This window comes from Blastomyces dermatitidis (genome assembly GCF_000003525.1).
Source record: "Blastomyces dermatitidis ER-3 genomic scaffold supercont1.1, whole genome shotgun sequence".
In the NCBI taxonomy this organism is placed as follows: Eukaryota; Fungi; Ascomycota; class Eurotiomycetes; order Onygenales; family Ajellomycetaceae; genus Blastomyces; species Blastomyces dermatitidis.
In genome coordinates this window covers 4934919-4959321 of record NW_025544774.1, presented here as the reverse complement: position 1 = coordinate 4959321, position 24403 = coordinate 4934919, and the positions used below count along the sequence as shown (strand labels likewise).

At 41.0% G+C, this 24403-nt stretch overlaps 7 protein-coding genes across 7 annotated transcripts; 4 read left to right on the top strand and 3 right to left on the bottom strand.

Annotated features, from left to right (window-relative positions):
* Positions 1 to 311: 311 nt before the first annotated feature.
* BDCG_00625 (uncharacterized protein) lies at positions 312 to 1028 on the top strand (the record flags this gene model as incomplete). Its single annotated transcript, XM_045416131.1, has 1 exon — positions 312 to 1028. One exon carries the CDS (start codon positions 312 to 314, stop codon positions 1026 to 1028), a length of 717 nt encoding a protein of 238 aa, XP_045271932.1.
* A 1259-nt stretch (positions 1029 to 2287) lies between these two features.
* On the bottom strand, positions 2288 to 5459 carry BDCG_00624 (uncharacterized protein). The gene has a single exon (XM_045416130.1). It carries the CDS (start codon positions 4990 to 4992, stop codon positions 3487 to 3489), a length of 1506 nt encoding a protein of 501 aa, XP_045271931.1. The 5' UTR covers positions 4993 to 5459; the 3' UTR covers positions 2288 to 3486.
* On the top strand, positions 5291 to 7351 carry BDCG_00623 (uncharacterized protein). Its single transcript, XM_045416129.1, has 2 exons — positions 5291 to 6213; positions 6294 to 7351. Exons 1-2 carry the CDS (start codon positions 5927 to 5929, stop codon positions 6874 to 6876), a joined length of 870 nt encoding a protein of 289 aa, XP_045271930.1. The 5' UTR covers positions 5291 to 5926; the 3' UTR covers positions 6877 to 7351.
* Positions 7352 to 8149: 798 nt separating this feature from the next.
* On the top strand, positions 8150 to 9358 carry BDCG_00622 (uncharacterized protein; the record flags this gene model as incomplete). The annotated part of the gene is made up of 2 exons (XM_045416128.1): positions 8150 to 8792; positions 8949 to 9358. 2 exons carry the CDS (start codon positions 8150 to 8152, stop codon positions 9356 to 9358), a joined length of 1053 nt encoding a protein of 350 aa, XP_045271929.1.
* A 1476-nt stretch (positions 9359 to 10834) lies between these two features.
* On the bottom strand, positions 10835 to 12792 carry BDCG_00621 (DnaJ domain-containing protein; the record flags this gene model as incomplete). Its single annotated transcript, XM_045416127.1, has 1 exon — positions 10835 to 12792. The coding sequence occupies exon 1, from the start codon at positions 12596 to 12598 to the stop codon at positions 10835 to 10837; it is 1764 nt and encodes a 587-aa protein (XP_045271928.1). The 5' UTR covers positions 12599 to 12792.
* Positions 12793 to 12821: 29 nt separating this feature from the next.
* BDCG_00620 (uncharacterized protein) lies at positions 12822 to 14262 on the top strand. The gene is made up of 2 exons (XM_045416126.1): positions 12822 to 13783; positions 13845 to 14262. Exons 1-2 carry the CDS (start codon positions 13605 to 13607, stop codon positions 13966 to 13968), a joined length of 303 nt encoding a protein of 100 aa, XP_045271927.1. The 5' UTR covers positions 12822 to 13604; the 3' UTR covers positions 13969 to 14262.
* Positions 14263 to 15403: 1141 nt separating this feature from the next.
* On the bottom strand, positions 15404 to 17949 carry BDCG_00619 (uncharacterized protein). The gene is made up of 2 exons (XM_045416125.1): positions 17669 to 17949; positions 15404 to 17532 (listed from the first exon to the last, which is right to left on the bottom strand). The coding sequence occupies exons 1-2, from the start codon at positions 17676 to 17678 to the stop codon at positions 17222 to 17224; spliced, it is 321 nt and encodes a 106-aa protein (XP_045271926.1). The 5' UTR covers positions 17679 to 17949; the 3' UTR covers positions 15404 to 17221.
* Between the last annotated feature and the right edge of the window lie 6454 nt (positions 17950 to 24403).

Sequence of the window (24403 nt, the reverse complement as noted above, 5' to 3'; positions counted from 1 at the left end):
CTTCGTTCCCGATAGTCAAGACCCTTTATATTCTCACTATCAACATTTTTGTCTTATATACCAGACGTTCTGCCATTTTAGATTTACATATATCCATACATATCCCAACTAAAACCCGTGCCAAGGGAAACCAAATAGCCGTAAGTAGCCCCCTTTCGACCTTTCTTAGTTCAACTTCACTGTTATCTCTGTTCTCTGCTTACAGCGGCTTCAACGTTGCTGTTTCCATCGTTCTGGGGCCTATATGCCTCCTCCAGAATGTAGATAGATATTAATGTGCATAACAAAAGCAGGATCTTTTCTAGCCCAATATGTCAGGACCTGCATTTGAGCCTACTCAGCGTCCGTCTTCGGCCAGCACTTTGATCGATCCACGCGGAGATCACTTGACCGCGGAGGAGTGCGATGCGGTTTTGGGCCTTCTGAAGCTCTCGGGCTGTAGCCCTGGGCAGATGAGAGCGGCAGAAATTGAACTTGGCCAGCAGTATGGCTACCCCTTAGTGTCCCAAGGAGCCACTCCACCTGCACCCACTGTCAATCCTGGAATGTCTCCCGTGATGGGTACTCCTGAGGGTTCTGAAAGCTCCTCAGACTCTACTCTGGAAGACGTAAACCCCCTCTTTGCAGAGGAACGTTTCTGCAGAACCCCGCCAAACTCTCCCGGGACCGCTTCAGCAGCAAGTATTAATCTGGGGATGCGCAACATGGCCATCCATCCTCTGGAGAACACCCCTCCGGATAGTGATTCCTCTGGGAATATGATGAAATATCCTCCCTCTTATTCTCCTGGAAATGGCGGGAGCAGTTCCCCTCTGGATGGGCCGACTAACGACGTGAGAATGACGGATTCTTCTCCGAAGATTTCAACGTCCTCTCCTAAGTCTCAGAATAAGGTCACCATACGTAAATCGGTTGGGATGGTTGCAGCACAGCCAGTCCTGCAACCAACCAGACGGTCCACAAGACAACGGAAGGAGAGTCGACGGTTGATCGAAGCTAGAGAGTCTGAGAAGCTCGGAGCTTGCTAGTAGATTTACCGGGGTGCAATGAAGAATGACGAAATGACTAAATTGGTAAGTAGCTATAATAAGTCCCCCTTTAGCGCTGCATTTACTAACCTCTGTGCCCTCTATAGATAACTAATGCTGGTGTTCGAGGGCTTCTATTTCTGTCATGTTATTTTATTTATTTCATATTAATTACCCTATACATTTTTGAATGTTTCCCCCAGCAGTAGTACATACCTTTATACTTCCTGTTCAGTTGATACAATCTTTCCCATTGTTTCCTAGAACTTCAGGTAACTTTTTTCTTTTTTGAGCTTTATCTATAATAACTATGTACCCACTACTCACTATCTTGGATGTTTGCATTATTCATCTACCATTTTGTTTACACGCATGGATATCTGATTTTTTCTTTCGACCTCTTTCACTCTTTAACCCTCGTGTTGGCTTGTTGGCTACCTTCTACTTTTAATTTTGGTTACAAACCCACCCCCTGTTCTGCTTCTTCAGCCTGTATCACCATTAATCATATGTATGCTACGTATTGCGAATTTAATAAAGGCTCGCTATCTTGCAAACCTTTTACATTGCCATACCTTCTCATGTATTGCTTACATATTTCTCATCAAATATAGCCCTTTTAGCCTTCAAAGGAAACGCATCAAACGCCACAACCCTTTTTGTAGAGTGACTCGTACCTTACCCCGGGTTTGATGGAATAGCTCCATTTTCACTGCCTGTAAGTCCAGGAGGTATTCTTACTATTAATTATGTAACTTCCAAGTTTTGCTATCTTCCACCGGCTGTCTAGCTGTATGTGTGCCTACGGAAACAGGAGGACTGAAAAATTGCCATATCAGACCTTATTCATATCTAGCGTAGGAGAGTCGTCGGTTACCATATATATTCTTTTACTGCCCAACTTTCTACAAAATAATGGGATATATAGTGGAGAATATCATTGATGTGGTAGACATGTCTCCTCGTTGGCTATTCTCCAAAAATTTCGTTAATTGCTGGAGTTATTGGTATTTCTCCGATTCTTAGGTGGTGGTGGCTGATATTAAACTGGAACTCCTCCTATATCGCACTACAACCTCACAACTGTTTAATCTATAGCTCAACAAAACTAACTAGTAGTAATGAATTTTTAAGATCCACCGGCCTCCCAATCCATGTTTCCTGGCCTCCCGTCTAGTCTCGCCTATCTGGGCAGCCAAATCCTCGATCAAATGGAGATGGAAGAAAAAGGAGGTTGTCCATGTACTCCGTAGAGTGCAGTACCATTCACATTTCCTCACCACCTCATAATCAATTAGATAAACATGTACTCCGTAATAATTCCTACGAATGCTCGGGTACCCTACCGTGCGCTCGGACGGTGGGCCGTTGAAACAATAGTATGGAGTAGCTTTGAAATCGAAGCAGCATCAGCGACATTTCGAAGCAGAGAGGGGAGCTCCCATGTCAAGGTGGTAGAGCCATGGGGGTGGAAAGGTGACTTTGTAGGGGTATCAAACCCTGCTGGCTGAAACAATCTCGCTCAAAGCCAAATACTGTTCAGCGTGACGATTCTGGAGTTCATAAAGTCTCCTGTCAGAGGTTTCACGGACCGGCCTGGCACGGTTAGGCCCCCTGAATCTGCTTTCTCTGTCAGCGTTCGGTTGCCCCTAGTGACAGTGACAGCACCCACAATTGCTAATGTATGATAAGTGTCTGGCATGTATCTTGTCGTCCTGAAGGTAGTTAACTGCCTTAGAAGAGCGTTTGAGGAAATTCCCTTTTCGAGAGTACGATGCTTCAAAAGTAGCGCTAGGGTTAGGATGCCTTATACCCATATATGAAGGGATCGCTGAGAACCCTGGACCTAGCGGAGACGGATAGGTGACGAGAAAGACTGAAGAGACAGCAGCCTGAGGAGTTTGGCAAGTGTGTTGACGCATTGAGGCCGTATTTCAGTTACTATAAAATACATGGGGTTGCGAACAACTAACATAGTCCTGCAAATTTATATACAGTATTTGACATTACTTTTGCATCCACCTATTTCCAGTGCATTGCTGGCATCAATGCATTGACGGATATGATAGCACAACAACTAAAATTAAAATTTGACCGAGGAGAAGCCAGACATCCGTCTTAAGGCTTCCACTCCAGCTCCACGCCGAAAGTGCTATTCGACGCGTCGCGGAAAGAAATTAACGGGTCACCGCTCTTTGCACATTCTACAGTACGTCCAATACAGCTCATTCCTGCGAATATCCATGGATGTCCAGGGTGTGCCTAGAGCCGCCCGCCCATTTTCACACGCGATTGTTCTCCGCCTGAACCGAAGCTCGAGCTTAGGATTAGACAGGAGTCCTTTTTCATTGTCCCAGTCCCTGCTACTAACCAAGATGCAAATGAATTAACCACCAACATTTGCACTTAGGAATAGATCATGAGTTTCGTCTCTGGAGCGAACTTCGCCCACCGAGAATCAATTGACATCTTGATCGCGCAAACCTCTGTTGTACATGCTCTTCAAAGCGATTTCCAATAGATTCATAAAGCGATCCTCTTCAATAAAGACGTCGTCAGACTGCCAATCATTCTTCGAGTCATTGGTCTTATGTTCCGCCGCATGGCTGCTGAAGTAGTTGTGTCCCATTTTTTTGGCAAGGTTCCGGAAACCTTTGTGTTTTAATTGGGGAGGAAGTATTTCGGCGATTGTGGAATGCGGCGGGAGGAACATCCCATGTGTCAGGCCTGCCCCATGCACGGCAGCGAGGATGTCACTGCGACGAACAAGTTTTATTTGCTCCCTGAAGGGCAGCGCAGCCAAGTCAACTAGATTAACCTCAACAGCTGGGAATTTGGCCTTTAGACGTTCGATATATCGCTCCTGATTGATCAAGCGCCTTTTTTCTCTACGGTCTATGAACGTGAGCACAAGCGGGCTATCCCCAGGGCGAGGGTCGTCTCGGATATTATAGAAGTTGAGCACTCTTTTGGCAAAGGTTTGCAGAAGCTCCGACTGTTCACATTGAATTGGTTCCCAATGGTTCTGCCAAAAGGGACTACCCCCTCCTGGCAAGGGAACTATGATGTTGTCCAGGTTGATCTGTGCGGTGGCTGATATGTCCTTCAATCTGATCGTTGGCTGCTTCGCAAAGAGTTTCCACAGATCAAAGTAAGGGCCGTCCAGGAGGTCATCCAAAATAATAACTTGGGTATTGGCGATATCCTCTGGCATAAAAAATGGGAGGCTCACGGCTTTATTTTGAGCCATCCTCATGGTGTCCAACGTCAAGGTGAGGCCAATAATTTCCATGAGAGAATGGAAAACGTTATAGTGACTATCTTCGCGTTTAATGAGGATCGAAAAATTCCGTCGTCCATGCGGAAGCTTGTGGGAAGGTTTTTCTTTCCGGTCAAAACGCACAAAGTTATTGAATATTTGATGCGGCCCCGTCCCATACCAGTATGCCGGAAATTGCTCAAATTCCGGCACGCCCTGCCTTGACTCCTCATCACTTAATGATCTGAGAGAACAATCTAGAATGAATTTCTTTTGGCTGTGGTCGAAGCTCGCGGGTCCTGAAATACAGAATGAATCTGTTCGCCCTCCTGGATCGATCTGACTATGAAAACAGGTAATGCTTGACGCAGAGCCGGCATCACAATAGCTAGTCTGACTCTTGGCTAGATTTTTCAAGTACTCAAGGTCAAATCGTTCAGCACAAAAACGATCCTGATGTGGCGCGCTTGACGTTGGTAGGTAATCTCCGGGAGGAGACAATGCCATAGATGGACTATCAGCGGGCTTGGGGGAATGGTCCTCATTTTGGACTGGATGCTCTTGATAAGGGGCATCTTCTTGAGGCGCACTCCTCGGGCCCTGGAAGACAATGTTTTGTCGGGAATGCCAACAGAGTGTGAAGAATATAAAAGCAGCGAGGCTCCCAGCGATCACATAACGCCGTCCGCGGAAGGTAGAGGGCATGCTGGCTGCACAAAAATGACAAGAGGCAGACTAGAAAGTGGATAACAGCACTTTGTGTCGAGATATAAGAAGCCGTGCTGAGGAAGAAAGTGCCAGCTCCCATGTTCCGATACAGGCCCCAAAGTTTCAGCGTTCCCTGGCATTCCTGACAAGGCTTGTACTGTACATGTATGTACAGTACCTGGCCAATAATCGTGGCTTCAGGTCAAGGGATCTTCATCGGCGCTAAAGACGGGAAGAGGCTAATAATAATTAATGGGGGCTGACCCAATCCTGAGCGGTTTGCCAACTGTTTGCTGGTTGGGTTTATCAAAACTTTGACGCTGGCTCCCACCTCGCTGGCCCTCAAGCATACCGATTTAGATACAACTTCATATTCAGGAGCGCATCTGGAAGTACCGAACACATTGCTGACCTTCAGCCAATTTCGCCCCCCAAAAAAGCCATTCTATCCCTGGCAGCCCGTCAGCACTAAGGGCCTAAGGTCCAATTTGATGCGTGGTGAGACTCGGAAGGCATTTGGCATCCCTGTATTTACATCCATGGAAAGAAACAATTACACCGGGGGGCACACGTTTTCTCACTTTCCCAAATATTTCTGGTTTGGTATATTAAGGTGGCTATTGGTTAATTTTCGCTCTCGGCTTCCCTTGCTTGGTGCCGACAAAACACAGTGCTTGCGCCCCTGACTGCCCAACTTTGAAGATCCTATTAATATGTTTGATACATCCCATGTCCGAGAAATTGAACATCTTCTTTCCCCTTTCTTGTATATACAAGGTGAACATTGGCATAATTCCGATCTTTTTCTTAAAACTCTTGCGCCCGATCCAAACCCCTTTATATCGTTCAGTCCCTTCTTTGAAACAATTTGCCGCAGTAAAAAACTGTCTACCACGACCTCGTTGGGATATATCAAAGAGGTTACAGCAAGATGGATCCAAAGGGGGACGCGGTCCCCTTAACATCAGTTTTTACTCCTCCATCTTCCTGCTCGTCGAGTTGGACTTATGAAGAGGCATATTACAACAGCGTAACTGGCGGCCTGCTGATGCAGAACGCCTTCAACAAGCGCGACCCCAATTGTTTCCCCCCTTTCTTCGAAGGGATAGGACGAGGACAGATTCAACAGGTGTATAGCCCAGGATACTGTCCCCAGGGTTATACCTCTCCAGTCGCGACAACAAATAACGCGGTAACAACTGCAATCTGCTGCCCGTCGTACGTCCGGCCTAGATCATAAGATCCACCGCCTTCCTACGAGTCAACAGCATCACTAATATATGTATGACCTTCTGCAGGGACTATACTTACTTCACAACCCTCACGACGATAAACTTCTACTCCAAAACAACAATTTTTGCGGGCTGCATCAGTACCTTTCCTGAATCTAGCATAACGACCGTCCTCGCCCGCACTGGCCAGGCTAGTCTTGCACACTCGGTCGTCACAGGCCCAATAACTATGTGGGGTCAGGCGATTCTCGTCCAGTTTGAATCGAAAGACCTCTCCATGTACTTGTCAAACACCATCACCACTTCCAGTTCTTCTACGAGCACCACTGCAAGCCAAACCTCGACCCAACCAACCCCGTCCCAACCAGCAAATAACAATCAGCCTCCACCAACTTCTCTGCCCCCTTCTAGTGACGGCAAGGAGCCTGAACTCTCCGCCGGCGCTAAAGTCGGGATCGCTATCGGTGCCGTCGGCGCTGTAGGGATACTCATAGCTCTAGTGTTTTTCATCCGCCGCAGCCGCCGCCGCCGCCACCACCAACTGCGACCCGTCGATGCGATTCAGGAGCTAGACACAGGTGCTCCGCGGAATGGCTTCTGGCCCCAGAAGTTCCAGAGCATCCCTATACATGAGATGCCCGCCTCATGAAGCAATGGACGGGCACTCTGAAGCTGTGCGTATACCTTGCACATGCAACGCACATAGAATAAGCCCAGGGAGACTTTGTGGGTATCTATCACGAACAGCGCGCCTGATTTTTGGGGGATTCGGCTGACGGGATCGCTAGATTCGCGAGGGGTTTAAATCAAAACAAATCAAAAAAACAAAAAAAAAAAAAAAACGGCGTTTGTCCTCTCCGTCTTTTCGTCCATTAACCAATCCCGTTTTCAACGGGATATTGCCCAATTCATGTCGTGGCCCCACTGACACCATCCATCGCCCACGAAGTATACGACTCAAATCAAATCTGAAAAACTTTGCTCGAAGAGTTCGTAGGAGTTCCTTTTACTCATGTCATCCAGGGAGACACGTGGGCTGGCCACGGGAACGGGGAACATTTTACCTTTTCTTGAAGACAGACAATCGAGTTAACCCGCCGCCCCCAACCCTTGGCCCCCAACCCTTGGCCCCCCCCCGGAAAGAGCATAAACCGGCGCACATTCGATTCATATCGAACGACTTTGAACCCCCCTGTTTTTGTCAGCCTCGGCAGAGTTGTCCCCTTTCCATTTCTTACATGAACCGAGACACAAACCGGTCATGGACGGATGGATACCTGGAGGTTCCCTTGAATCGTTCCTAGCCTAACGCCTCCTCTTCCTCCTCCTCCCTCCCATCCCCCATCCCATGGATGAACAGGGTTGCCGGGTTGCTCTGGATGCGCGACCGGGCTTCAGCTGCAGGGTTTAAAAAATGGGGACAAGTCCGGCTCAACGAACTTGTTCCGATTCGAGAGAATTGGAACCACGTTTGGGGTAAAGTGCACGTGACCGTTGAACCATCCTTGTGCGTTAACCACCATATTTTTTTTACCCAACGGGTTTTTCCTTTTTAACTATAACTATACATGTACATACATTAACATATTTTTGTTGGCCCTTACGGCCGTTGCGGTTAGCGATCCCACTAGATCACGTGACCCACCACTATATTATGTTCCTGTAGATAGATCTATCAATACAACCTTCAACTATCCTACAGGTTATAGCCCGGATGGCACGTTTTTCTTTTTAGAATGTTGTACCAACATTTTTGACACGGATAGTTCACCTTTTTTGAAAAGACTCTCACTCTTTATTAGAGATATTCCATTTTCCCTGAATCTGCCGGTCAGCAGATTCATATACTTTATATTTTTGAGAAAGCGCGTTCTCCATTGTGGAGGATATCACTTTTTTTTTTTTTTTTTACATACCTCAATATGAGTGATACGCCTGTTACTCCAGAGTCCAGCTCAAGGCCCAGGACCACACGCTCCACTAGACGACTCATTGATAGGATGACCACTCATTATGAGGAGGCTCCTGACTTGCAAGATGAGGCTGAGGTCAGTTTTCGCCAGAGTATGGAATTTGATGATGAGACAATGGAGGAGCTTCAGGACAAAGGAAAGCAGAGTCAACATCCATCTGCAGAATCTGTTCATTCCAACCCATTGAATCCTCCACCATCCCCCACCCCCGGAATGCTGACTTTTAACAGTGATCTGAATCAACCTATCTATTGCACCGCAGGCAATCTTATGGATCTTATGCAGATGATGCTACAGAACCAGATGGCTGCGGCTGAAACCACTCAACATCTCACTACACCTGTCCCTGCACAAAGAGACACTACAAGAGATGAGTTGCGGGAATACCAGAAGGAAGTCAAATATGTACTAGACATCAAATCAGTGATCACATTTGATGGCTCTAATTATGAAGCCTGGCGTGTTGGTATGTTGGCTGATGCGGAAGTTATTGGTGGAACTGACATCCTATTGAGGACCCAACGAGAATCCCCTTTTACATGTCATATCGACTCCGAGAAGTGGAGGATCCGTTCCAAGTCTCTATATAGGTGTATGCTATTGAGTCTTGTTGGAAACATTTGAACCACTATTGGAACCTTGGAAGCTGACAATGCTGCGGCCCTGTGGGACAAGATCAATGTTGAATATGCGATATCACTGGCTGAAGAATGAGTTAATGTCTTCAAGGAATTGACAAAATTACAAGTCAAGGAGAATGATTATCTTACTTTCCAGAGATGTTTTTGCTATCTTGTCGCCCGTCACAAGGAGCTCTGTCAGAGCACTGAGGATGTATACCATGATCTTTTCCTCAACAACCTGCAAGACTACCAAAGACCGTTTGTCAAGACACGTTTGGATGAGTTTTTCTCCACTGGCCAGGGACCCATTGTCAACATTGATATTGATGATTTGATGAAGCAACTGACCAATTGTACATCCAAGAAGATCACCACCGAGCGGAAAAAGCAGCCTCAGGCCGATTCTGTGACTGCGAAAAAGGACAAGGACAAAGATAAGGACAAAGATGAGGACAAAAGCACACCTGTATGGAAGTGCACTCACTGCAGGAGACATGGACATACCTTCAACTATCCTACAATTTTGACCTCCTAATTACTAATCCCTCTCTCATATTTTCCATAATAAATCATATCCCATCCCTGTCATACGGACAAAAAAAAATGGAATATATTCTTGGCTGTTCGGCTGGATATAGCATGCTTTCGGCGAGCGATTGACGGACTGTACATACAGCTAATAAGTGAACGAGTGAGTTACGAGGTACTCAGAAGAAAATAATTGGAAGGGAATAGAACATCAATTAATGAGATTAGATCCTGGATAATAGTTAGTATATCATATATATATACTCCGTATATAGGGAAAGCAAATAGTTAAAAAATCAACTGTCATTCCATAATCGTTAAAACCAAAAACACATTATAATAACAAAAAAATGAAAAAATGAAAAGGATAAGAAACACCATGTAATGATTTAAATATCCCCCCATCCCAAAAAAAAAATACACAACACGCACACACACACACACACACACTCACACACACACGCATGGATGAATCATAATCATATGAGAAAAATCCGAGAACCCTATCCATCCTTCCATCCTTCCATGCCCCAAAAAAAAAAAAAAAAAAAAAAAAAAAAAAAAAAAAAAAAAAAAAAAAGAAAAAACAACCATAGGCCCCTAATCCATGTTCCTCCTTGCCTCAGTCCATAATCCTTCTTCGCCCAGTCAGTACTTCCACCTGCCGGGCCTTCCAGATAAAAATAGAAGGGGACTTTGATGATTCTCCAGCTAAAACAGGAAGAAAAGATAATAAATAAAACATATAGAAAAGGCCAACGAGGAAAAAAAATAGTATGCCCACTTGTTCAATGTTCGATGATTCGATGCTCGTTGGTTGACTCCAACGGTTCATGGGGCAAAAATGGCCTCAAAACAGGTGCAGTAGATAGATACCCCACCAGAACAAGAACGAAACCAGAAGAAAAGAAAAGAAAAAAAGAGGAAGGAAAAAAATCCGAACGTACAATGTGGAAAAATAGCACCAACCTCCTAAGATGGCGATGGTTTAAATAATAGGCAGGGGAGGTTGAGGCGGTCGGAGACATACATAGGAGCCAGCGGTATCCGTGAGGCGAGTTGAAAAGAGAACAGGTTATATAATCGATGATGGTCATTAGGGTTTATCATCATTTCGTCGCGAGAGGGGAAAAAAAATCCAAAAACAGTTCAAAAGATGGTACGAGATGATATGATATGATATGATTGATATGATATGATTGAGAGAGGAATCCAAAAGCAACCCAGAAATGTAAACAGGGGAAAGGGAATATGAACAAAACAAAAAATAACTGACAAAGAAATTTGATGAGATAAGATGAAGTGAGATGAGGGGGAAATAATCGTTGTAACATTGATTCATTCGAGTCGTAATAAAAAGAATAACGAAACGAAAAAGAAACAAACAGGGGAAAAAAAGATGAATAAAATTATGAATAAAATAGTAATAATTTGAAGAGGAGAAATGGAAGGAGAAGAAGAAGGCTAGCTTGTTCTTCATCATTCAGCACGCAACCGACTCATTTCGCGTACCGTGCGGTCGCGGATACGTTTCTGGATACACATTGGGGTCTGCGGGTCCCATTCTCGGACTGTAACTGTAACTAATATCCTCTTCGCGGAATCTGGGCGCATATCGGATATCACTCTCGGGGATTATTATCTTGGGACGATCGTATTGGCCCGGTAAGACCTCCCCAAACAAACCATCTCGGTTCAGCCCACCTGGTATGGGCGGTGGGTTGTGCATTGAAGGCATGGGCATCGATGGATCGTGACGCGCTGGCATGAATGTAGGATCGATTGGGTAGTTGTACGTTCTAGATCCGGAAGGATGCGGTGGGGCAGGCATGGACGGGTGGCGGGTTGGGGACACGCTCTTGTTCCGCCTGTACAGACCAGGATTTGGTTCGATACGGACGGCGCGGTGAGATACATATTCTTCACTTTCGTCAACGACGGTGTATCTGCCAGGCAATGGAGGGCTTGATCCCGAGTGCATTTCTGGAGTACCGGGGCTTGAATACCCGGAGTCCTGGGGTTCTCTCATTTTTGAGGGTCTGGTCGGCAGAGTTTCGGACCGGCGGAATAAGTTTGGAAATGGCATGGTCTCCGATCGGCGAGGAGCATGTCGCTTTGGACTGGGTCTAGTAGAGATCGGGAAGGGAAATCTCAAACCTGAAGGTGCGGAAGTGGCAGTCTGTAGAGTAGGAGGACGTGGGATAGGGTAGGATTTCAAGGGTGGATCCTGGACGTCGGCAGATCCTCTACGATCCTTTCCTGATGAGCTGGGGCGTACAGAGTCTCTGGTTCGAGTCCTACCTGAGGAACGTCGGGGTGGTGTTTCGACATGTGGGCTATAGTAAGCAGAAGGCGAGGGCCACGAAGTAGACGGACGGCGTTCAGTAGTTTCGTATGAATATCCACTGTTTTTCGACCGTTGAATATACTTTTTCGCATCATCTAGTTTCGACGAAGACCATTCATCGGAATATTCCTCATCTCTGGTTTGCTTTGGGTCTGGTTCACTCGAATTTGACGTGCGTTGCGTCCGAATATCCTTAAATTCAGGTTCCGGTGTTTTTGGGGTGGCATAGTATTGATTATCCGAATCAAACCCATTTTCATCTTCAGGTTCGCTGACCACGAAAGCTTTCGGGTATTTCTCTGAACGTTCCCGGTCTTTTCTCCGCTCTTTGTCTCTATGTTTTGCGCGGTCGGAGCGACTCGATTTCACGGATTCGCGAGTTTCACGTACACGTTCCTTGCTTGAACGGCTTGATACTGGAGGGTCGACATGTCTGGACTTCTTCTTTTCCTTTTGCTCTGTATTCTGCTTCCGCTCGTATCCATCATACTTCCTGGAAGAGGGTCGAGGTTCTTCAGAAAGAGGGATGTCGTCAAAGAAGCTACTTTTAGGCACGCGCTCCTCATAGACTGCCCCGTTTCGATACTCATAAGATTTGGTGAATGCTGAAGGTCGGTGGTATGAAGACGAGCCTGCGTCCTCAGTAGGGAATGCCGATCGCTTTTGCAACTCAACTTTGTAGTCATATTCCGCTCGTTTCTTGTCATCCGACAGTAGCTCGTAAGCCGATTGAACTTTCTGGAATTCGGGTATGGCCTCTTTGCGCTGGTCTTCGTCTTTGATTTTGTCTGGGTGGCACTTCAACACCAGTTTTCTATGAGCGCTTTTAATTTCTGCGATAGTCGCATCCTTAGTGATGCCCAGGGCCTTGTATGGATCTGGTATAGCCTTATCGGACATGTCGTGGGAGCGTGGGAAGTTGTGGGGAGAGGTGGACTGGTTCGCAACGAAAGATGGATGGGGCGGTTCCAAACGAAAGGTAAAAAGTAAAGTTAGGCGTGCCGATTGTGGTTGAGCTGTGGTAAGTTCCCGTATTATAGTTTTAAGTAAGGGGTAATGATGACGACAGGTCGAGCCTCAACAATGAGCCATAGTTGCGATGAATTATTCTTTGTTATTTTGAGGATGATGGAGGTGAATTTGAAACGTGAAACTGTCCAAGGAGGACTTCGGTTGGAAAGTCTTTGTGGTTTAATTGGCCTTGGGGTGGTGGAGGTGGAGGAGGAGGTGAGGTATGACGGTTTGAGAATATGTAAGACGGAATTAAGAAGTAGGAGGAAGGAATTGAAAGAGGAAGAAGAAGAAGAAGAAGAAACGAAGAAAGAGGCGGTGATAAATGAACAATGATAAATAGATGAAGAAGTGAGAGAATCGTATGACAACTACGCAAGTCGCCACGAGGAAGAAGCGAAGAAGCGGGAGTTATCGAGAGCGATGTTGGTCAGTGTCGTCGTCGGCGAACGGGACGACGCGGAGGAGTCTTTTAGCTGGACGGGAACGGGGAAACACACCCACGCTGAGACTGCGCCACGGTCCTTTGCGAAAGGGGTGAGAAGGTGCGGGCAAACTTTGGAAGAATGTGGCCAAAGTTGCAGCTGGGAGCTAATCAAGAGAAAGAAAGAAAGAAAGAAAGAAAGAAAGGGAAAATTCCAGAGCCACGCTGGAAGAGCGTGGAAGGCGAGAAATGATGAGTAAGAATAGTCAAGCCAGGGATGCGGGAAAATATGAAAGCAGTGACAATGGATGTTGTCGATGTAACAGGAAATAAGAGAGAGAGAGAGAGAGAGAGAGAGAGAGAGAAAGATTATAGAAAAGAAGATAGGAGAATGCTGCAGAGAGAATTCTAGTTACTAATAGTAATAATAGAAGAAGAAGAAGAAGAAGACGAAGAAGAAGAAGAAGAAGAATGATGTTGAAGATGGGATGTGATGATGGGGTCAGGCCGGCGCCTGCAGAAGCGGTGAAGCAGCAAACGAGGAAGAAGCAGAAGAACAGCAGAAGCGACGAAAAGCGGAGGCTGGATGGAGACGAAAAGGGTAGTCAAGTCAAGTCAAGACAAGTCAAGACAAGACAAGGCAAGGCAAGGCAAGTAACCAAGCCAACAGAAGCCAGCAGCAACTGGTGATTGATCACTAATATAATACAGTTCTTATTTCACGGGGGAAGACGATGTTGACCAAGACCGAGAATTGATGACAGGCGCCAGGGTCTATCTAACTAAGCCTGGTGGTGGACGGGGGATTTGCCCGGGTTGTTGTGTGTTCAGATGACGGCTGCAATATCGTCACTAGTTATAGCAATAATAATAGGTTTCCCACCTTTCCCCAAGGTAGAAGGAAAAGATGCACAGAGCAAAAGAGGGGAAGAAACCGACCACAGACAGACAGACAGCAGACAGACAGACAGACAGACAGAAGAAATGGCGGTTGCAGCCCGTTGTTGTGCAGAGTGGAAGCGCCGGCTGCGTCTGATCACGATAGATAGATAGGATAGAGCCAGAACTATTAGTTACAGCAATAGATCAGGGTTATGCTTATTTCCCTTCCTCCCAATCTACTCTGAACACATTCTTATTTCCTTCTTTTATTATTATTATTATTATTTTTTTTTTTTTTTAATTTCTACCAGAAGCCCGGTGCCTCGTGCCCCGTGTGCCTTGTGCCTTGTGCCTCGTTCCTCGTTCCTCCATCCCATCCATCCACAACTAAACATGACTTTCTCTTCTTCTCCGCGCTACTCGCACCTCGCACGCACACCCACCCCCCGACAAAAACAACTTGACAGCCCAGTCTTGAATAACTAACTTAAAACGCCCGCCCTAGGGGTTACGGTTACCCCTTTCAAGGGCTTCTTCGTATCGAAAGATAGTAAATGATGTAGGTACGCTACACGCTTCATTCGAAGGAGAAGGCGATGGTATGCAGTGTGGAGGGTTTGACGTGACCGGGGGGGGGGGGAAATAATAATAATGGGATGGGTTGGGGGAGGGGGGAAAGAGGTTGAACGCACGCAGGGAAGGGAAACTAAATCCGATTCGCTGCTGGGTTTGATGATTGCTCAGAGCAATATTATTATTGAAAAATCAATGTGAAAGTGAAAAATAACATAAAACTAAAAACTAAAATAACGTGGACGGACTCGTCCGGGTGGCTAATAAAATCATACGAGAATGATGTCCCATTTTCGTTATTTTCACACTTTCGATGTTTGAGCTGATCACAGGCGGGGCGGGGCGGGGGTGAGTGACGTGATAGGATGCCCTTTATTATTATTTTTCACCGCCGAATGCCTCGTTCCCTAATGGCCACTTAACTACTAATAAGAATTATAATTAATCACATTCATCATTCTGTCTGGATTTCGTTTTGGATATTTCGCCATTTTTCGGATCCCTCCTAGATATTCATTCCATATCATGATTTTGGGTAAAAATGTAGAAAGTTAAACCTGGGAACTACTCTCTCTCTCTCTCTCTCTCTCTCTCTCTCTCTCTGGTCTGGTTTTTTGTTCCTGGCGCGAAACTCTGTATCTGGCCTCGAGCAAAACAGCGGGGTAGAGAGTCTGGGACGACCCAGCCCTGGCTCCCGTCCGGCTCATCGCCCATGGTTACAGGACAGTACATACATACGTAACTTGCTGCGGAATGCGGTAATCGTTTTTTTGACAGCAAAGCTGGGCGTGACAGTGGTTACAGGTTCACTGCTTGGGGGGGGGGGGGCTCCATCTTTCTTCCGCATCACTTCTCTTCTTTCTCATGGCTAGGTTCAGGTAACCTCCAATCATAAAGAGCGATGGAGTGAGTGAATGGCATTGTACGGGTCTTTTTAAGAAATATCACTTATAGTTAACTAACTCCTGTGCTTGCTATTAAATTTGGTTGGATGAAGGCGAAAAATAACTAGAATAGAATAGAGAGACTTCCCTTGTTTCCATCAGGACACACTCAACGCAAACACACGCAACACATACACAAAACACAGCGCGATCCATTATTTGTGAGATGAGAGCCGGTGTTTCTGATGCGTGACAAGGAAGATACTTCTTCTAACTAGGAACTAGGTGGGTTGGGCCGATGGAAAAATGACGACAGAAAGTGCAAAGTGCGACATTCCAGGGTCCTTTAGTCCCACCATCTAGGGGGCAAGGAAATTGTGGATAAACGATAAACGATGGGATGGGGTGAGCGCTGAGGGGACAGACAGGCTAGAGAGTCAGACTAGAACAGACTGGACGGAAATAATAATAATAATAATGTCTCGGCAAAGTTGTGATCTGACGTACACGTACGTACAGGTACTTCATGCCCATAAGGGTCTATCTATTATCCCTTAGCGAGCCAGCGGGTGCGCTTCCTGTCTTCCTGTCTTCCTTTCTTCCTTGGTCTACTATACTATACTGTACATGTACATATCTACCAACGCGATGTATGGCAATCCGTGTAACGACATATCTGTCATCTACAATAGGGGATAACTACTAAAACTCCATCGAAAGTTGGAAGTTGGTGAACAAACTTTTAATTGAACCTTTTGAACTCGTACATTATTCTACACATAGCACAGGCTATAGCAGGTAGGTAGATAAATACCCTCCTCCCCACCTAACCTTATTTGGCTCTGGTGGGGGGAATAACTACATCATCCGGAGCCCTGAAAGTCTTTACAATACCCGTCCAAATAGCGACATCCTAGAATATCCCAGCGCGTTCTCGTTCTCGTGCCCTCTTTCTTGAACATTCGATTCGGACTTCCGAAAGAATCTACCTCCCGACTGACTGACTTACTCACTCACTGACTTACTCACTCACTGACTGACTGACTGACACGCACGCCAAAACCCGGGAGGCGAGCGAGTGAGGCAACAATATACTAATAAATGGATGGTGCCTCGTCTGTACAAGTACCTAGCCTCCTCCATACATCGTCACTGGCGGGGGGGCCAAGTGGGTGATTGGCGCACGGCACTGGTCATCTGCATCGCATGTGGGCGCGAGTAGTCTGCGAGAGCCCTGGATGGAGGCGTGCTGGAGACTTGGAGTGGAGTGCGAGCCCTCAGAGGGGAAAGGGTTTCTCCATCCATTTTCATCCATTTTCATCCATTTTCATCCCTGGCCACTTGTCTTGTCTTCCGTCCGCCCCCCACCTCGCTGGATGATTTGCTGGCTCTTTATTATTAATAAACTCACCCCCTGCTGGCGCTGTTTGCAAAACCAACCTTCCCCAGCGTACCATTATGCTTGAAATTTGAGCGGCCTCTACCAGGTGTTAAAGAGCTAGATTTTTGCCCGTTTGTATCACATCATTTGAACCTACTGAGCATGGTGGGGCTATTTGAGCAGTGAGGGAGGTATCATCATGCTGAGTTTTTGAACACCCTCAAAGAAATATAAAATAAAAATGAAAATGAAAATGAAAATGAAAAGTAACAAAAATTCAAGACTGCAAATGGGCCAAATTCTCGGCCTTTTTCCCTCTAATCTAATGGAACAAAGACATTGTTCACATCAACGACCAAACCAACCAATCAACTCCTGTACGGGTTCATCATTGTTTTTATTGTGGTGGCAACTTCAAACAGGCCAGGCTGCATAAACCATCCTAACTCAGCAGCACTGACAGGGCGAAAGGGGCGGGCGCCAATCCGGTTGGCTGGCATAGCAAAATGTGAACGAGTGAAATCGCCCCCAGGAGTCCCGAGGAAGAGGACAGATAAGAGAGGAGTCCTCTGCCGCCGCTGCAAGCAGAATGATACGATAATTATGATATGATATGTTTGTGCTCCATAGTTGCTGCTTGGTATATTTCTTATTCCATTGTTGTTGTTGTTGTTTGGTTCTGGCTTGGGTTTGGATGTTTCGCATAGTCAGTTATCTGAGGAATTATCGTAGTTGATTGATGGGGATTCTATAATAATAATAATAGCTAGTCCCCCGTAACTCGATTTACGTTTTTACCGGATGACTGAACGTACCTGTTTCCATCCTCTCCTAGTTTTACTCGTTGTTCCATGAAGTTTCTCATTGTCTTCCAGTGCCATCCTCGATATGCCCCTCCTTTTCGTATAAGGTCCAAGCCCGCGCCAAGCCATGTCTAAACGGTTGAGGGGGGGTTAGGTTTTTTGATATGCACCATCATTGATTCATTCACATTCATTCATGTAATGCATTCAACGCTTTTGCCACCACTTATTGAATAAGACAGGAAGTCACTGGTAGACTGGCCGCCGGGACCATGAATTTCATGTTTGGTCCCATTTGATCTGGTCTCATACATTTCTTGGCATGAATTCCACTGAGACTAGTCATTAAAAAAACATGCAAAATAACTATATATGAGATCTTAAAATGAAATCATAACTTGAAAAAAATGAGAAAGTAATCTCATTTAATCTCATTTAGTCTCATTCTTGATATAAAGTTACTATTTTTAGACATTTTAAGGTTTTTTTTAAACTATTTTTAATTTTTTAAAAAGTAATGCTTTTTAATAATACTTAAATAAGATTTAAAGTTATTTAAAGTAATAAAAATAATTTAAATTGAGAAGTGAAAATTATAATCTTATTTAAAAAATGTAATAAGAGTAGATAGTAAGTTTTACTGAGACAGTATAAAACTACTATTTAATATTAAAACTATATAATGAGATCAGTTAAATTAGTAATGAAACTATTAAAAAATCTAGTTCTAGTCTCAGATATAATTATATAGTCAGTTTAGTCACTGATAAACTAGCTACTAAGATTATAAATTTCACATTTAATCTCATTTAATCTGATCTTATATATTTCTTAACATAAGTCTTATTAGAACTAAGTCTTAAAAAAATCTGAAAATGAATTATTGCTGAGAGAAATGATGTGAAAAATAATCAGATTTAATTCAAGAACAGTGAAATAAGAGTAATTTCTCAGAATAAACTATAAAAGATAATTATTCTTTTAAAATCAGAATAAAACTGAGACTGAAGATTAAATTCAGTCTTATTTAATTTATTCAGTGATTACTTATATAATCAGAATTTAGTAACAATTATTAATAATACTCATGAAATAATTAAATATATTCTTGTATAAGTTTATTCTTTACTTTTATATAAAAACTACACTTCTCTGATATACTGTAATTAAAGATATTAAACTATCTAATAATTCTATATTTTATAATTGTGATTCGGAAGAATGTATGATTATTGAATAATAACGCGGCTGCTTCTGAACTACTAGCGTATATATATGAGTGTAAAGAGGCTATAACAGCTGCTAATTAAATTAGTGTATGATATTATAATATATAAGAAGTCAGTGTACATCTGTAATTGTATACTGACTCAAGCAATCTTTGAATCACATCTGATAGCATGTCTAAAAACCAGTGAGAAGTACAGACTTCTTCAGAGCATGATAATTTCATCTATGAAGTGATTTATAGTTATCATGTCAGAGTGGTTCTAGAACATCTTAAAAGATAGTATATAAAGAGTGATAAGCAGAAGAGTATTTGATTAATACTGCTTTACTTATTAAGAGAAAACTTCACACTCAGATGAATGTCACATATGAGATATGAACAGATAAGATGTGAGAAGGAGATAAGAGCAGTGAATCAGATTCAAAGAAGTCTACTTTCTACTCAAAAGAAGAATAAAAAGAGAGAAGATGATCATTATCAGAGTTATACAATGATAACAGAAATTATATAATAATACAGTAATATAATAATAGACATTGTACAATCAATGAGAAATCACTGAAATGAATATCTTCTCTAATTAATACAAATAACATTCTTCTCTGCTATCTGAACTGAAAGATATACAGAACCTCTCAGAGAATTTACTCAAAGCAGTAAGAAAAGCAGCTGAGATCACTGAACTGAAATCAAAGCTCTATATATATACAAGAATTCTAAACAAGATTGAGATCTTGTGTACACAGTGACAGACTGAGATGAAAGTTAAATAATAATTGATATTTACTGCAGATCAAGTATTCACTATAAAGAGCTTCATTAACACAATTACTATTATTAATAAGAATAGAGAAAACCAGATCTTAGATCTACAGCAGAAGATTAAATATTTACATAGATAGATAACTATACTGAATCTGAAGATTTCATTATAATTGTATATAATCTCTTCAGAAATGTATACATTATCAGAGATCACTGCACAGAATGAGAATTTAAGCATGAAATATATCAAATTAGAAGATCTGCTGAAGTTATTAAGCTTTAATAACAACTGAAAAAATAATGCTGCAATCAGCTGACTAAGTCAGATATAATTATATTATCAGATTAAATATGAACTTATAGACAGATAGTTAATGAAATTTTAACAAGTCTTAAGATCTGTTATATTTCTATATAAAAAAGTAAAATCATTATAAATAACTGATAAAAAGATGAATCTTACAGACTCAGAGTAATATTCATTTTTATAAATATGAAATGAGTTTTTCAAATGAATCTTATATAACTTTGAGAAAGTGAATGTATAAGATAAGTATTATAAATACTTCACTGAGTGTAGATAAGTAAGTGATCTTATATTATACTTTATACACTTCAGTTTACACTATCTTATATTAAATAAAGAGCTTTCAATATCTTTCTATTTACAGATCTTCATTTATAGTCTTATATCTGAGTTAAGAGCAGAATGAAAATGCTTAATCTCACAGTCAGACACAGTGAAGAAAGTATATAATATTCTCATTATATAAGAATAAGTGAGTCAATTATAATAGAAAATACTGTAATTGAGTATATCTCAGTAGAGAACAGATAATCAGACTTCTATAATACAAGTTATATATCTGAATGCAATGAATCTAGATCTGAATACTATTACTAAAGCACTGAATTCTCTGAAAAAGAAATTCTCTGAGTGAAAATCTTAATATTACAAGTATTAAGCTTGTTTCAACTGTGAATACTAAAATCATAATATAAAAGATTATACTCAGTATGCACAGTTAAGAGAAGTAAGAAAGTTAAAAAACTAGCAGAATCAGTGAGCTCAGAGACATTTACTGATATTTTATAAAAAGTCTTTAAAGTGAAAGAGATGTCTGTGTTAGATAACTCTCTAAATTCTGTAAATATAAAGAAGAAGCAGGCTTCTGAATAAAATATAGATGAGAATGATAAAGTGAATACTCATTTTAATATCTTGAGATCTGAAATGTTAATGTATAGAGAGCACTTGAATAAGAATTGAGAGATGACTGTAAAAGTATTAGCAGATATAGAAGCTTCTACACAATATATTAATAATTATATAATTCAAAGATTGAAAGAAGTTCACTGAGTGAAGAATCTCTGATGTATAAGATTATCTGATAACTGATATTTAATATTATCTATAAGAGTAAGAGTTCTCTTGCACTTTGAAGAATGATCTTGCTATATTTAAGTGTAAGAGCTGTAGAATGTGAAATACAATCTTATTCTTAAACTTAATTAATTTCAAAGATTCAATCTGCAGATTTAATAATGTACATATTATATACAGTTAACTGATAGAAAGAAAACAGTTTATATGATTCTATCAACTGATATGAGAAGAACATTTCATATCTCTGATATAGAAGAATTAAATCTGCTTATATATTAATAAGCAAAGAGAATAATTCATAAGATCTCATTCAAAAGCATTCTGTATATCATACAGAACCTGAAAGCAGAGAAAATCAAGATAAAAGATATATAAGAGAATAAGTGTATGAAGAAGCTTCTGAAGAAGTATGAAAAGATCTTCTGAACAGATCTTTTATCAGAATTGTCATCAGAATAAGAATTCATACATGAGATTGACATAAGAGATGCAAAACCAGTCAATCAGAATGTATACTCTCTGTCAAAAACACATCTCAGAGAACAGAAGTATCAGATCACAGACCTTCTAGAACATAATCTTATATAACTCTTATCAAGTGTGTGAGGCTTTTCAGTTCTATTTATGAAAAAGATAAATGAGAAGTAATGAATGTGTATTAATTACTGAGCACTTAATAAGCTTATAATCAAGAATGAATATTCACTGCTACAGATTTAATAATAGTTGAATATAATTAAAAACATCTGATATCTATTAAAGATCAATCTTCTCTCAGAATACTGATAGATTTATATAGATGAACTGTTAATTCTGTGAATCACATTTAATATATAATAAGAGAAGTTCAAATTTCTGATAATATTATTCAGTCTGATAAATGCACTTATTATCTTTTAAATAATGATGAATACAATTCTTTATAAATAGAATAAAATCTCATATCTTATATATCTCAATGATATTCTAGTCTTTTCAAACTCATATAATAAACATCTGAAGTATCTTGATAAAGTGCTTATAACTCTAGCAGAGTATAAGCTCTATATCAAATTAACAAAGTATGTGTTTGAAATGAAAGAGTTAAAGTTTATAGAATATGTAGTAAGTGATGACTGTATACATCTTATCTCAGAGAAATTGAATGTTATAGCAAATTAGTCACAGCTGAGAAATATACACTATGTATAACAGTTTCTTAGATTAGTCTCATATTATCACAGATTTATTAAGAATTTCACACAAATATCTGCATCACTCTCAGATCTCTTAAGAGAAATGAATGCAAATCTGTAAAAGAAGAAGTTTTATTCAATCATCTGAAATATTATATATGAAGAGACTTTTCTCACACTGAGAAAACATATAATAATATCTCTGATACTTATTCAATCTGATTATGATAAATCTTTCTACATTGAGATGAACATATCTGAATGAGCTATCAGAGATACTCTTCTACAGATAAGTAAGAACAGCAAGCTGCATCTGATAATGTATAATGATAGAAAACTATCAGATATCAAGCTCAATTACTCAGTGTATGAAAAGAAATTGCTAGTAATCAAGCATACACTGATATTGTGAGATAGATATATTAACAACAGATATATAATAATAGTGATTACAGATTATGAAAGTCTCATCTATCTATAATTAATAATAAAATCTTTCAAATGCTTAGTATGTTAAATCTCAGAGTTTCAAGTATATAATCTTCATATTAAATACTGAAAGAAATTAAATGCTGTGATATCTGATGCAATCAGTTACAGACTCAATTTCATAAGTGAGAGTTCTGTGAATCAGACATAAGAAATGTTTATATTAAACACACTGAGAGAATGCAAGAAATTAGAATAAGTGAATATTATAATCTCTTGCTTAAAGAATGACAAGATGTCAAAGAACAAGTGTCTTATAAGAGTAGTAGAAGAGATGCTTCTGAACTTCAAGCTGAGAAAATTGAAAAATGATGTTATGCTTTATCACAATCTAGAATACATAGAAGCTCTCTATCTAGAATCTTCATTTAGATGTGACTTAGTGACTTATATATACAAGAAATTCAGTCACTTAGAAAGCTCTGAACTCATGAGCATACTTGAATCAAGAGTATACTGATCAAGCATGACTGAGAACATTCAGATGTACACTCATGAGTGTCTGAATTGTCAGGTTGTGAAAGAATCTAAGAAAGAATTAGAATGTGAGAAAGTATAACATCAGATGAAGTGTATAATACAACTGTTTAAATAATAAGAGATGAATCTCATAGACATATTATTATGAATGTCAAATGAAAATCAATGAATAATCACTGCTATTGATTACACTACTGACTGGCCAGTTACAAAAGCAGTTTCAGAGATAATAGAGAAGATAATAATGAAGTTTCTACATAATGAGATCTATGTCAACTATGAAATACTGTATGAGATTCTAACTGATAATGATGTGAATCTTGTAGAAGAAGTGATGAGGCATTTTATAAGTCAGTTACAGACAAGACATTGTAGAACAACATCATATTATTCACAGATGAATGAGAAGATAGAATACTTGAATGAAATCTTAAGTAACATACTAATAAAATATCTAGTGAGCAAGTCTACAAGACTATGAAATGAATATCTCAGACAGATGCTATTAGTCACGCGAATTCAGCAGTATGCAGTCTTCAAGTGTTCATCATTCTATCTGTTGTATGAATTGCATCCGCGCATTCTGAAGAATGCTTCAGAAAAGATGAGGGAGAAAACAGCAGTTGCAGATACAACAGTCACAGATGCAGCAGAAACAGCAGTTATAAATACAGTAGTAGCAGTTACAGACACAACAGTTACAGACACAGAATCAAGATTGAAAGAGATCAGTCATGCACATGCAAAAGTTAATAAGTTACTTCTGAACTGAGCAATTCAATCAAAAAGAATATAAGACTCACTTGTTAAGAAATCAAGTCTTAAGATAAGAATGTAAGTTCTCATACACAATGAGAGTTCTGAGAAGTTTCAATCTAGATAATTTGAGCTATATAAGATACTCAAATCACATTCTCTGAGAATGTATGCATTGAAAGAATCAGAGAGATGAGTCTTATACAACTTAATCAATAGTTTATAACTTATAAAAGTAAAGATGCAAGATCTGAGCAGATTATAATCATTCACAGCACTATCATCAGTGTTAAAAAAGAAGAGACTTATAATTGAAAAGTCTTACAAAGTAAGAGAAATTATAGATGCTTATGAATCAGATAATCTCACTTATTTCAATCTTTTCATAATTATAAGAAAAGAATGAGAAGAAATGAAGAAATCAGATAAATACCACACTTTAATAAGTGATAAAACTATAGCTG

Bases quoted from the DNA above. Each gene is read 5' to 3' on its own strand.
- BDCG_00623 (XM_045416129.1), top strand. From the start codon at position 5,927: ATGGATCCAAAGGGGGACGCGGTCCCCTTAACATCAGTTTTTACTCCT. The intron at 6,214-6,293 runs GTACGTCCGGCC...GACCTTCTGCAG, and splicing joins ACTGCAATCTGCTGCCCGTC to GGACTATACTTACTTCACAA.
- BDCG_00620 (XM_045416126.1), top strand. From the start codon at position 13,605: ATGATGTTGAAGATGGGATGTGATGATGGGGTCAGGCCGGCGCCTGCA. The intron at 13,784-13,844 runs GCAAGTAACCAA...AATATAATACAG, and splicing joins ACAAGACAAGGCAAGGCAAG to TTCTTATTTCACGGGGGAAG.
- BDCG_00624 (XM_045416130.1), bottom strand. From the start codon at position 4,992: ATGCCCTCTACCTTCCGCGGACGGCGTTATGTGATCGCTGGGAGCCTC.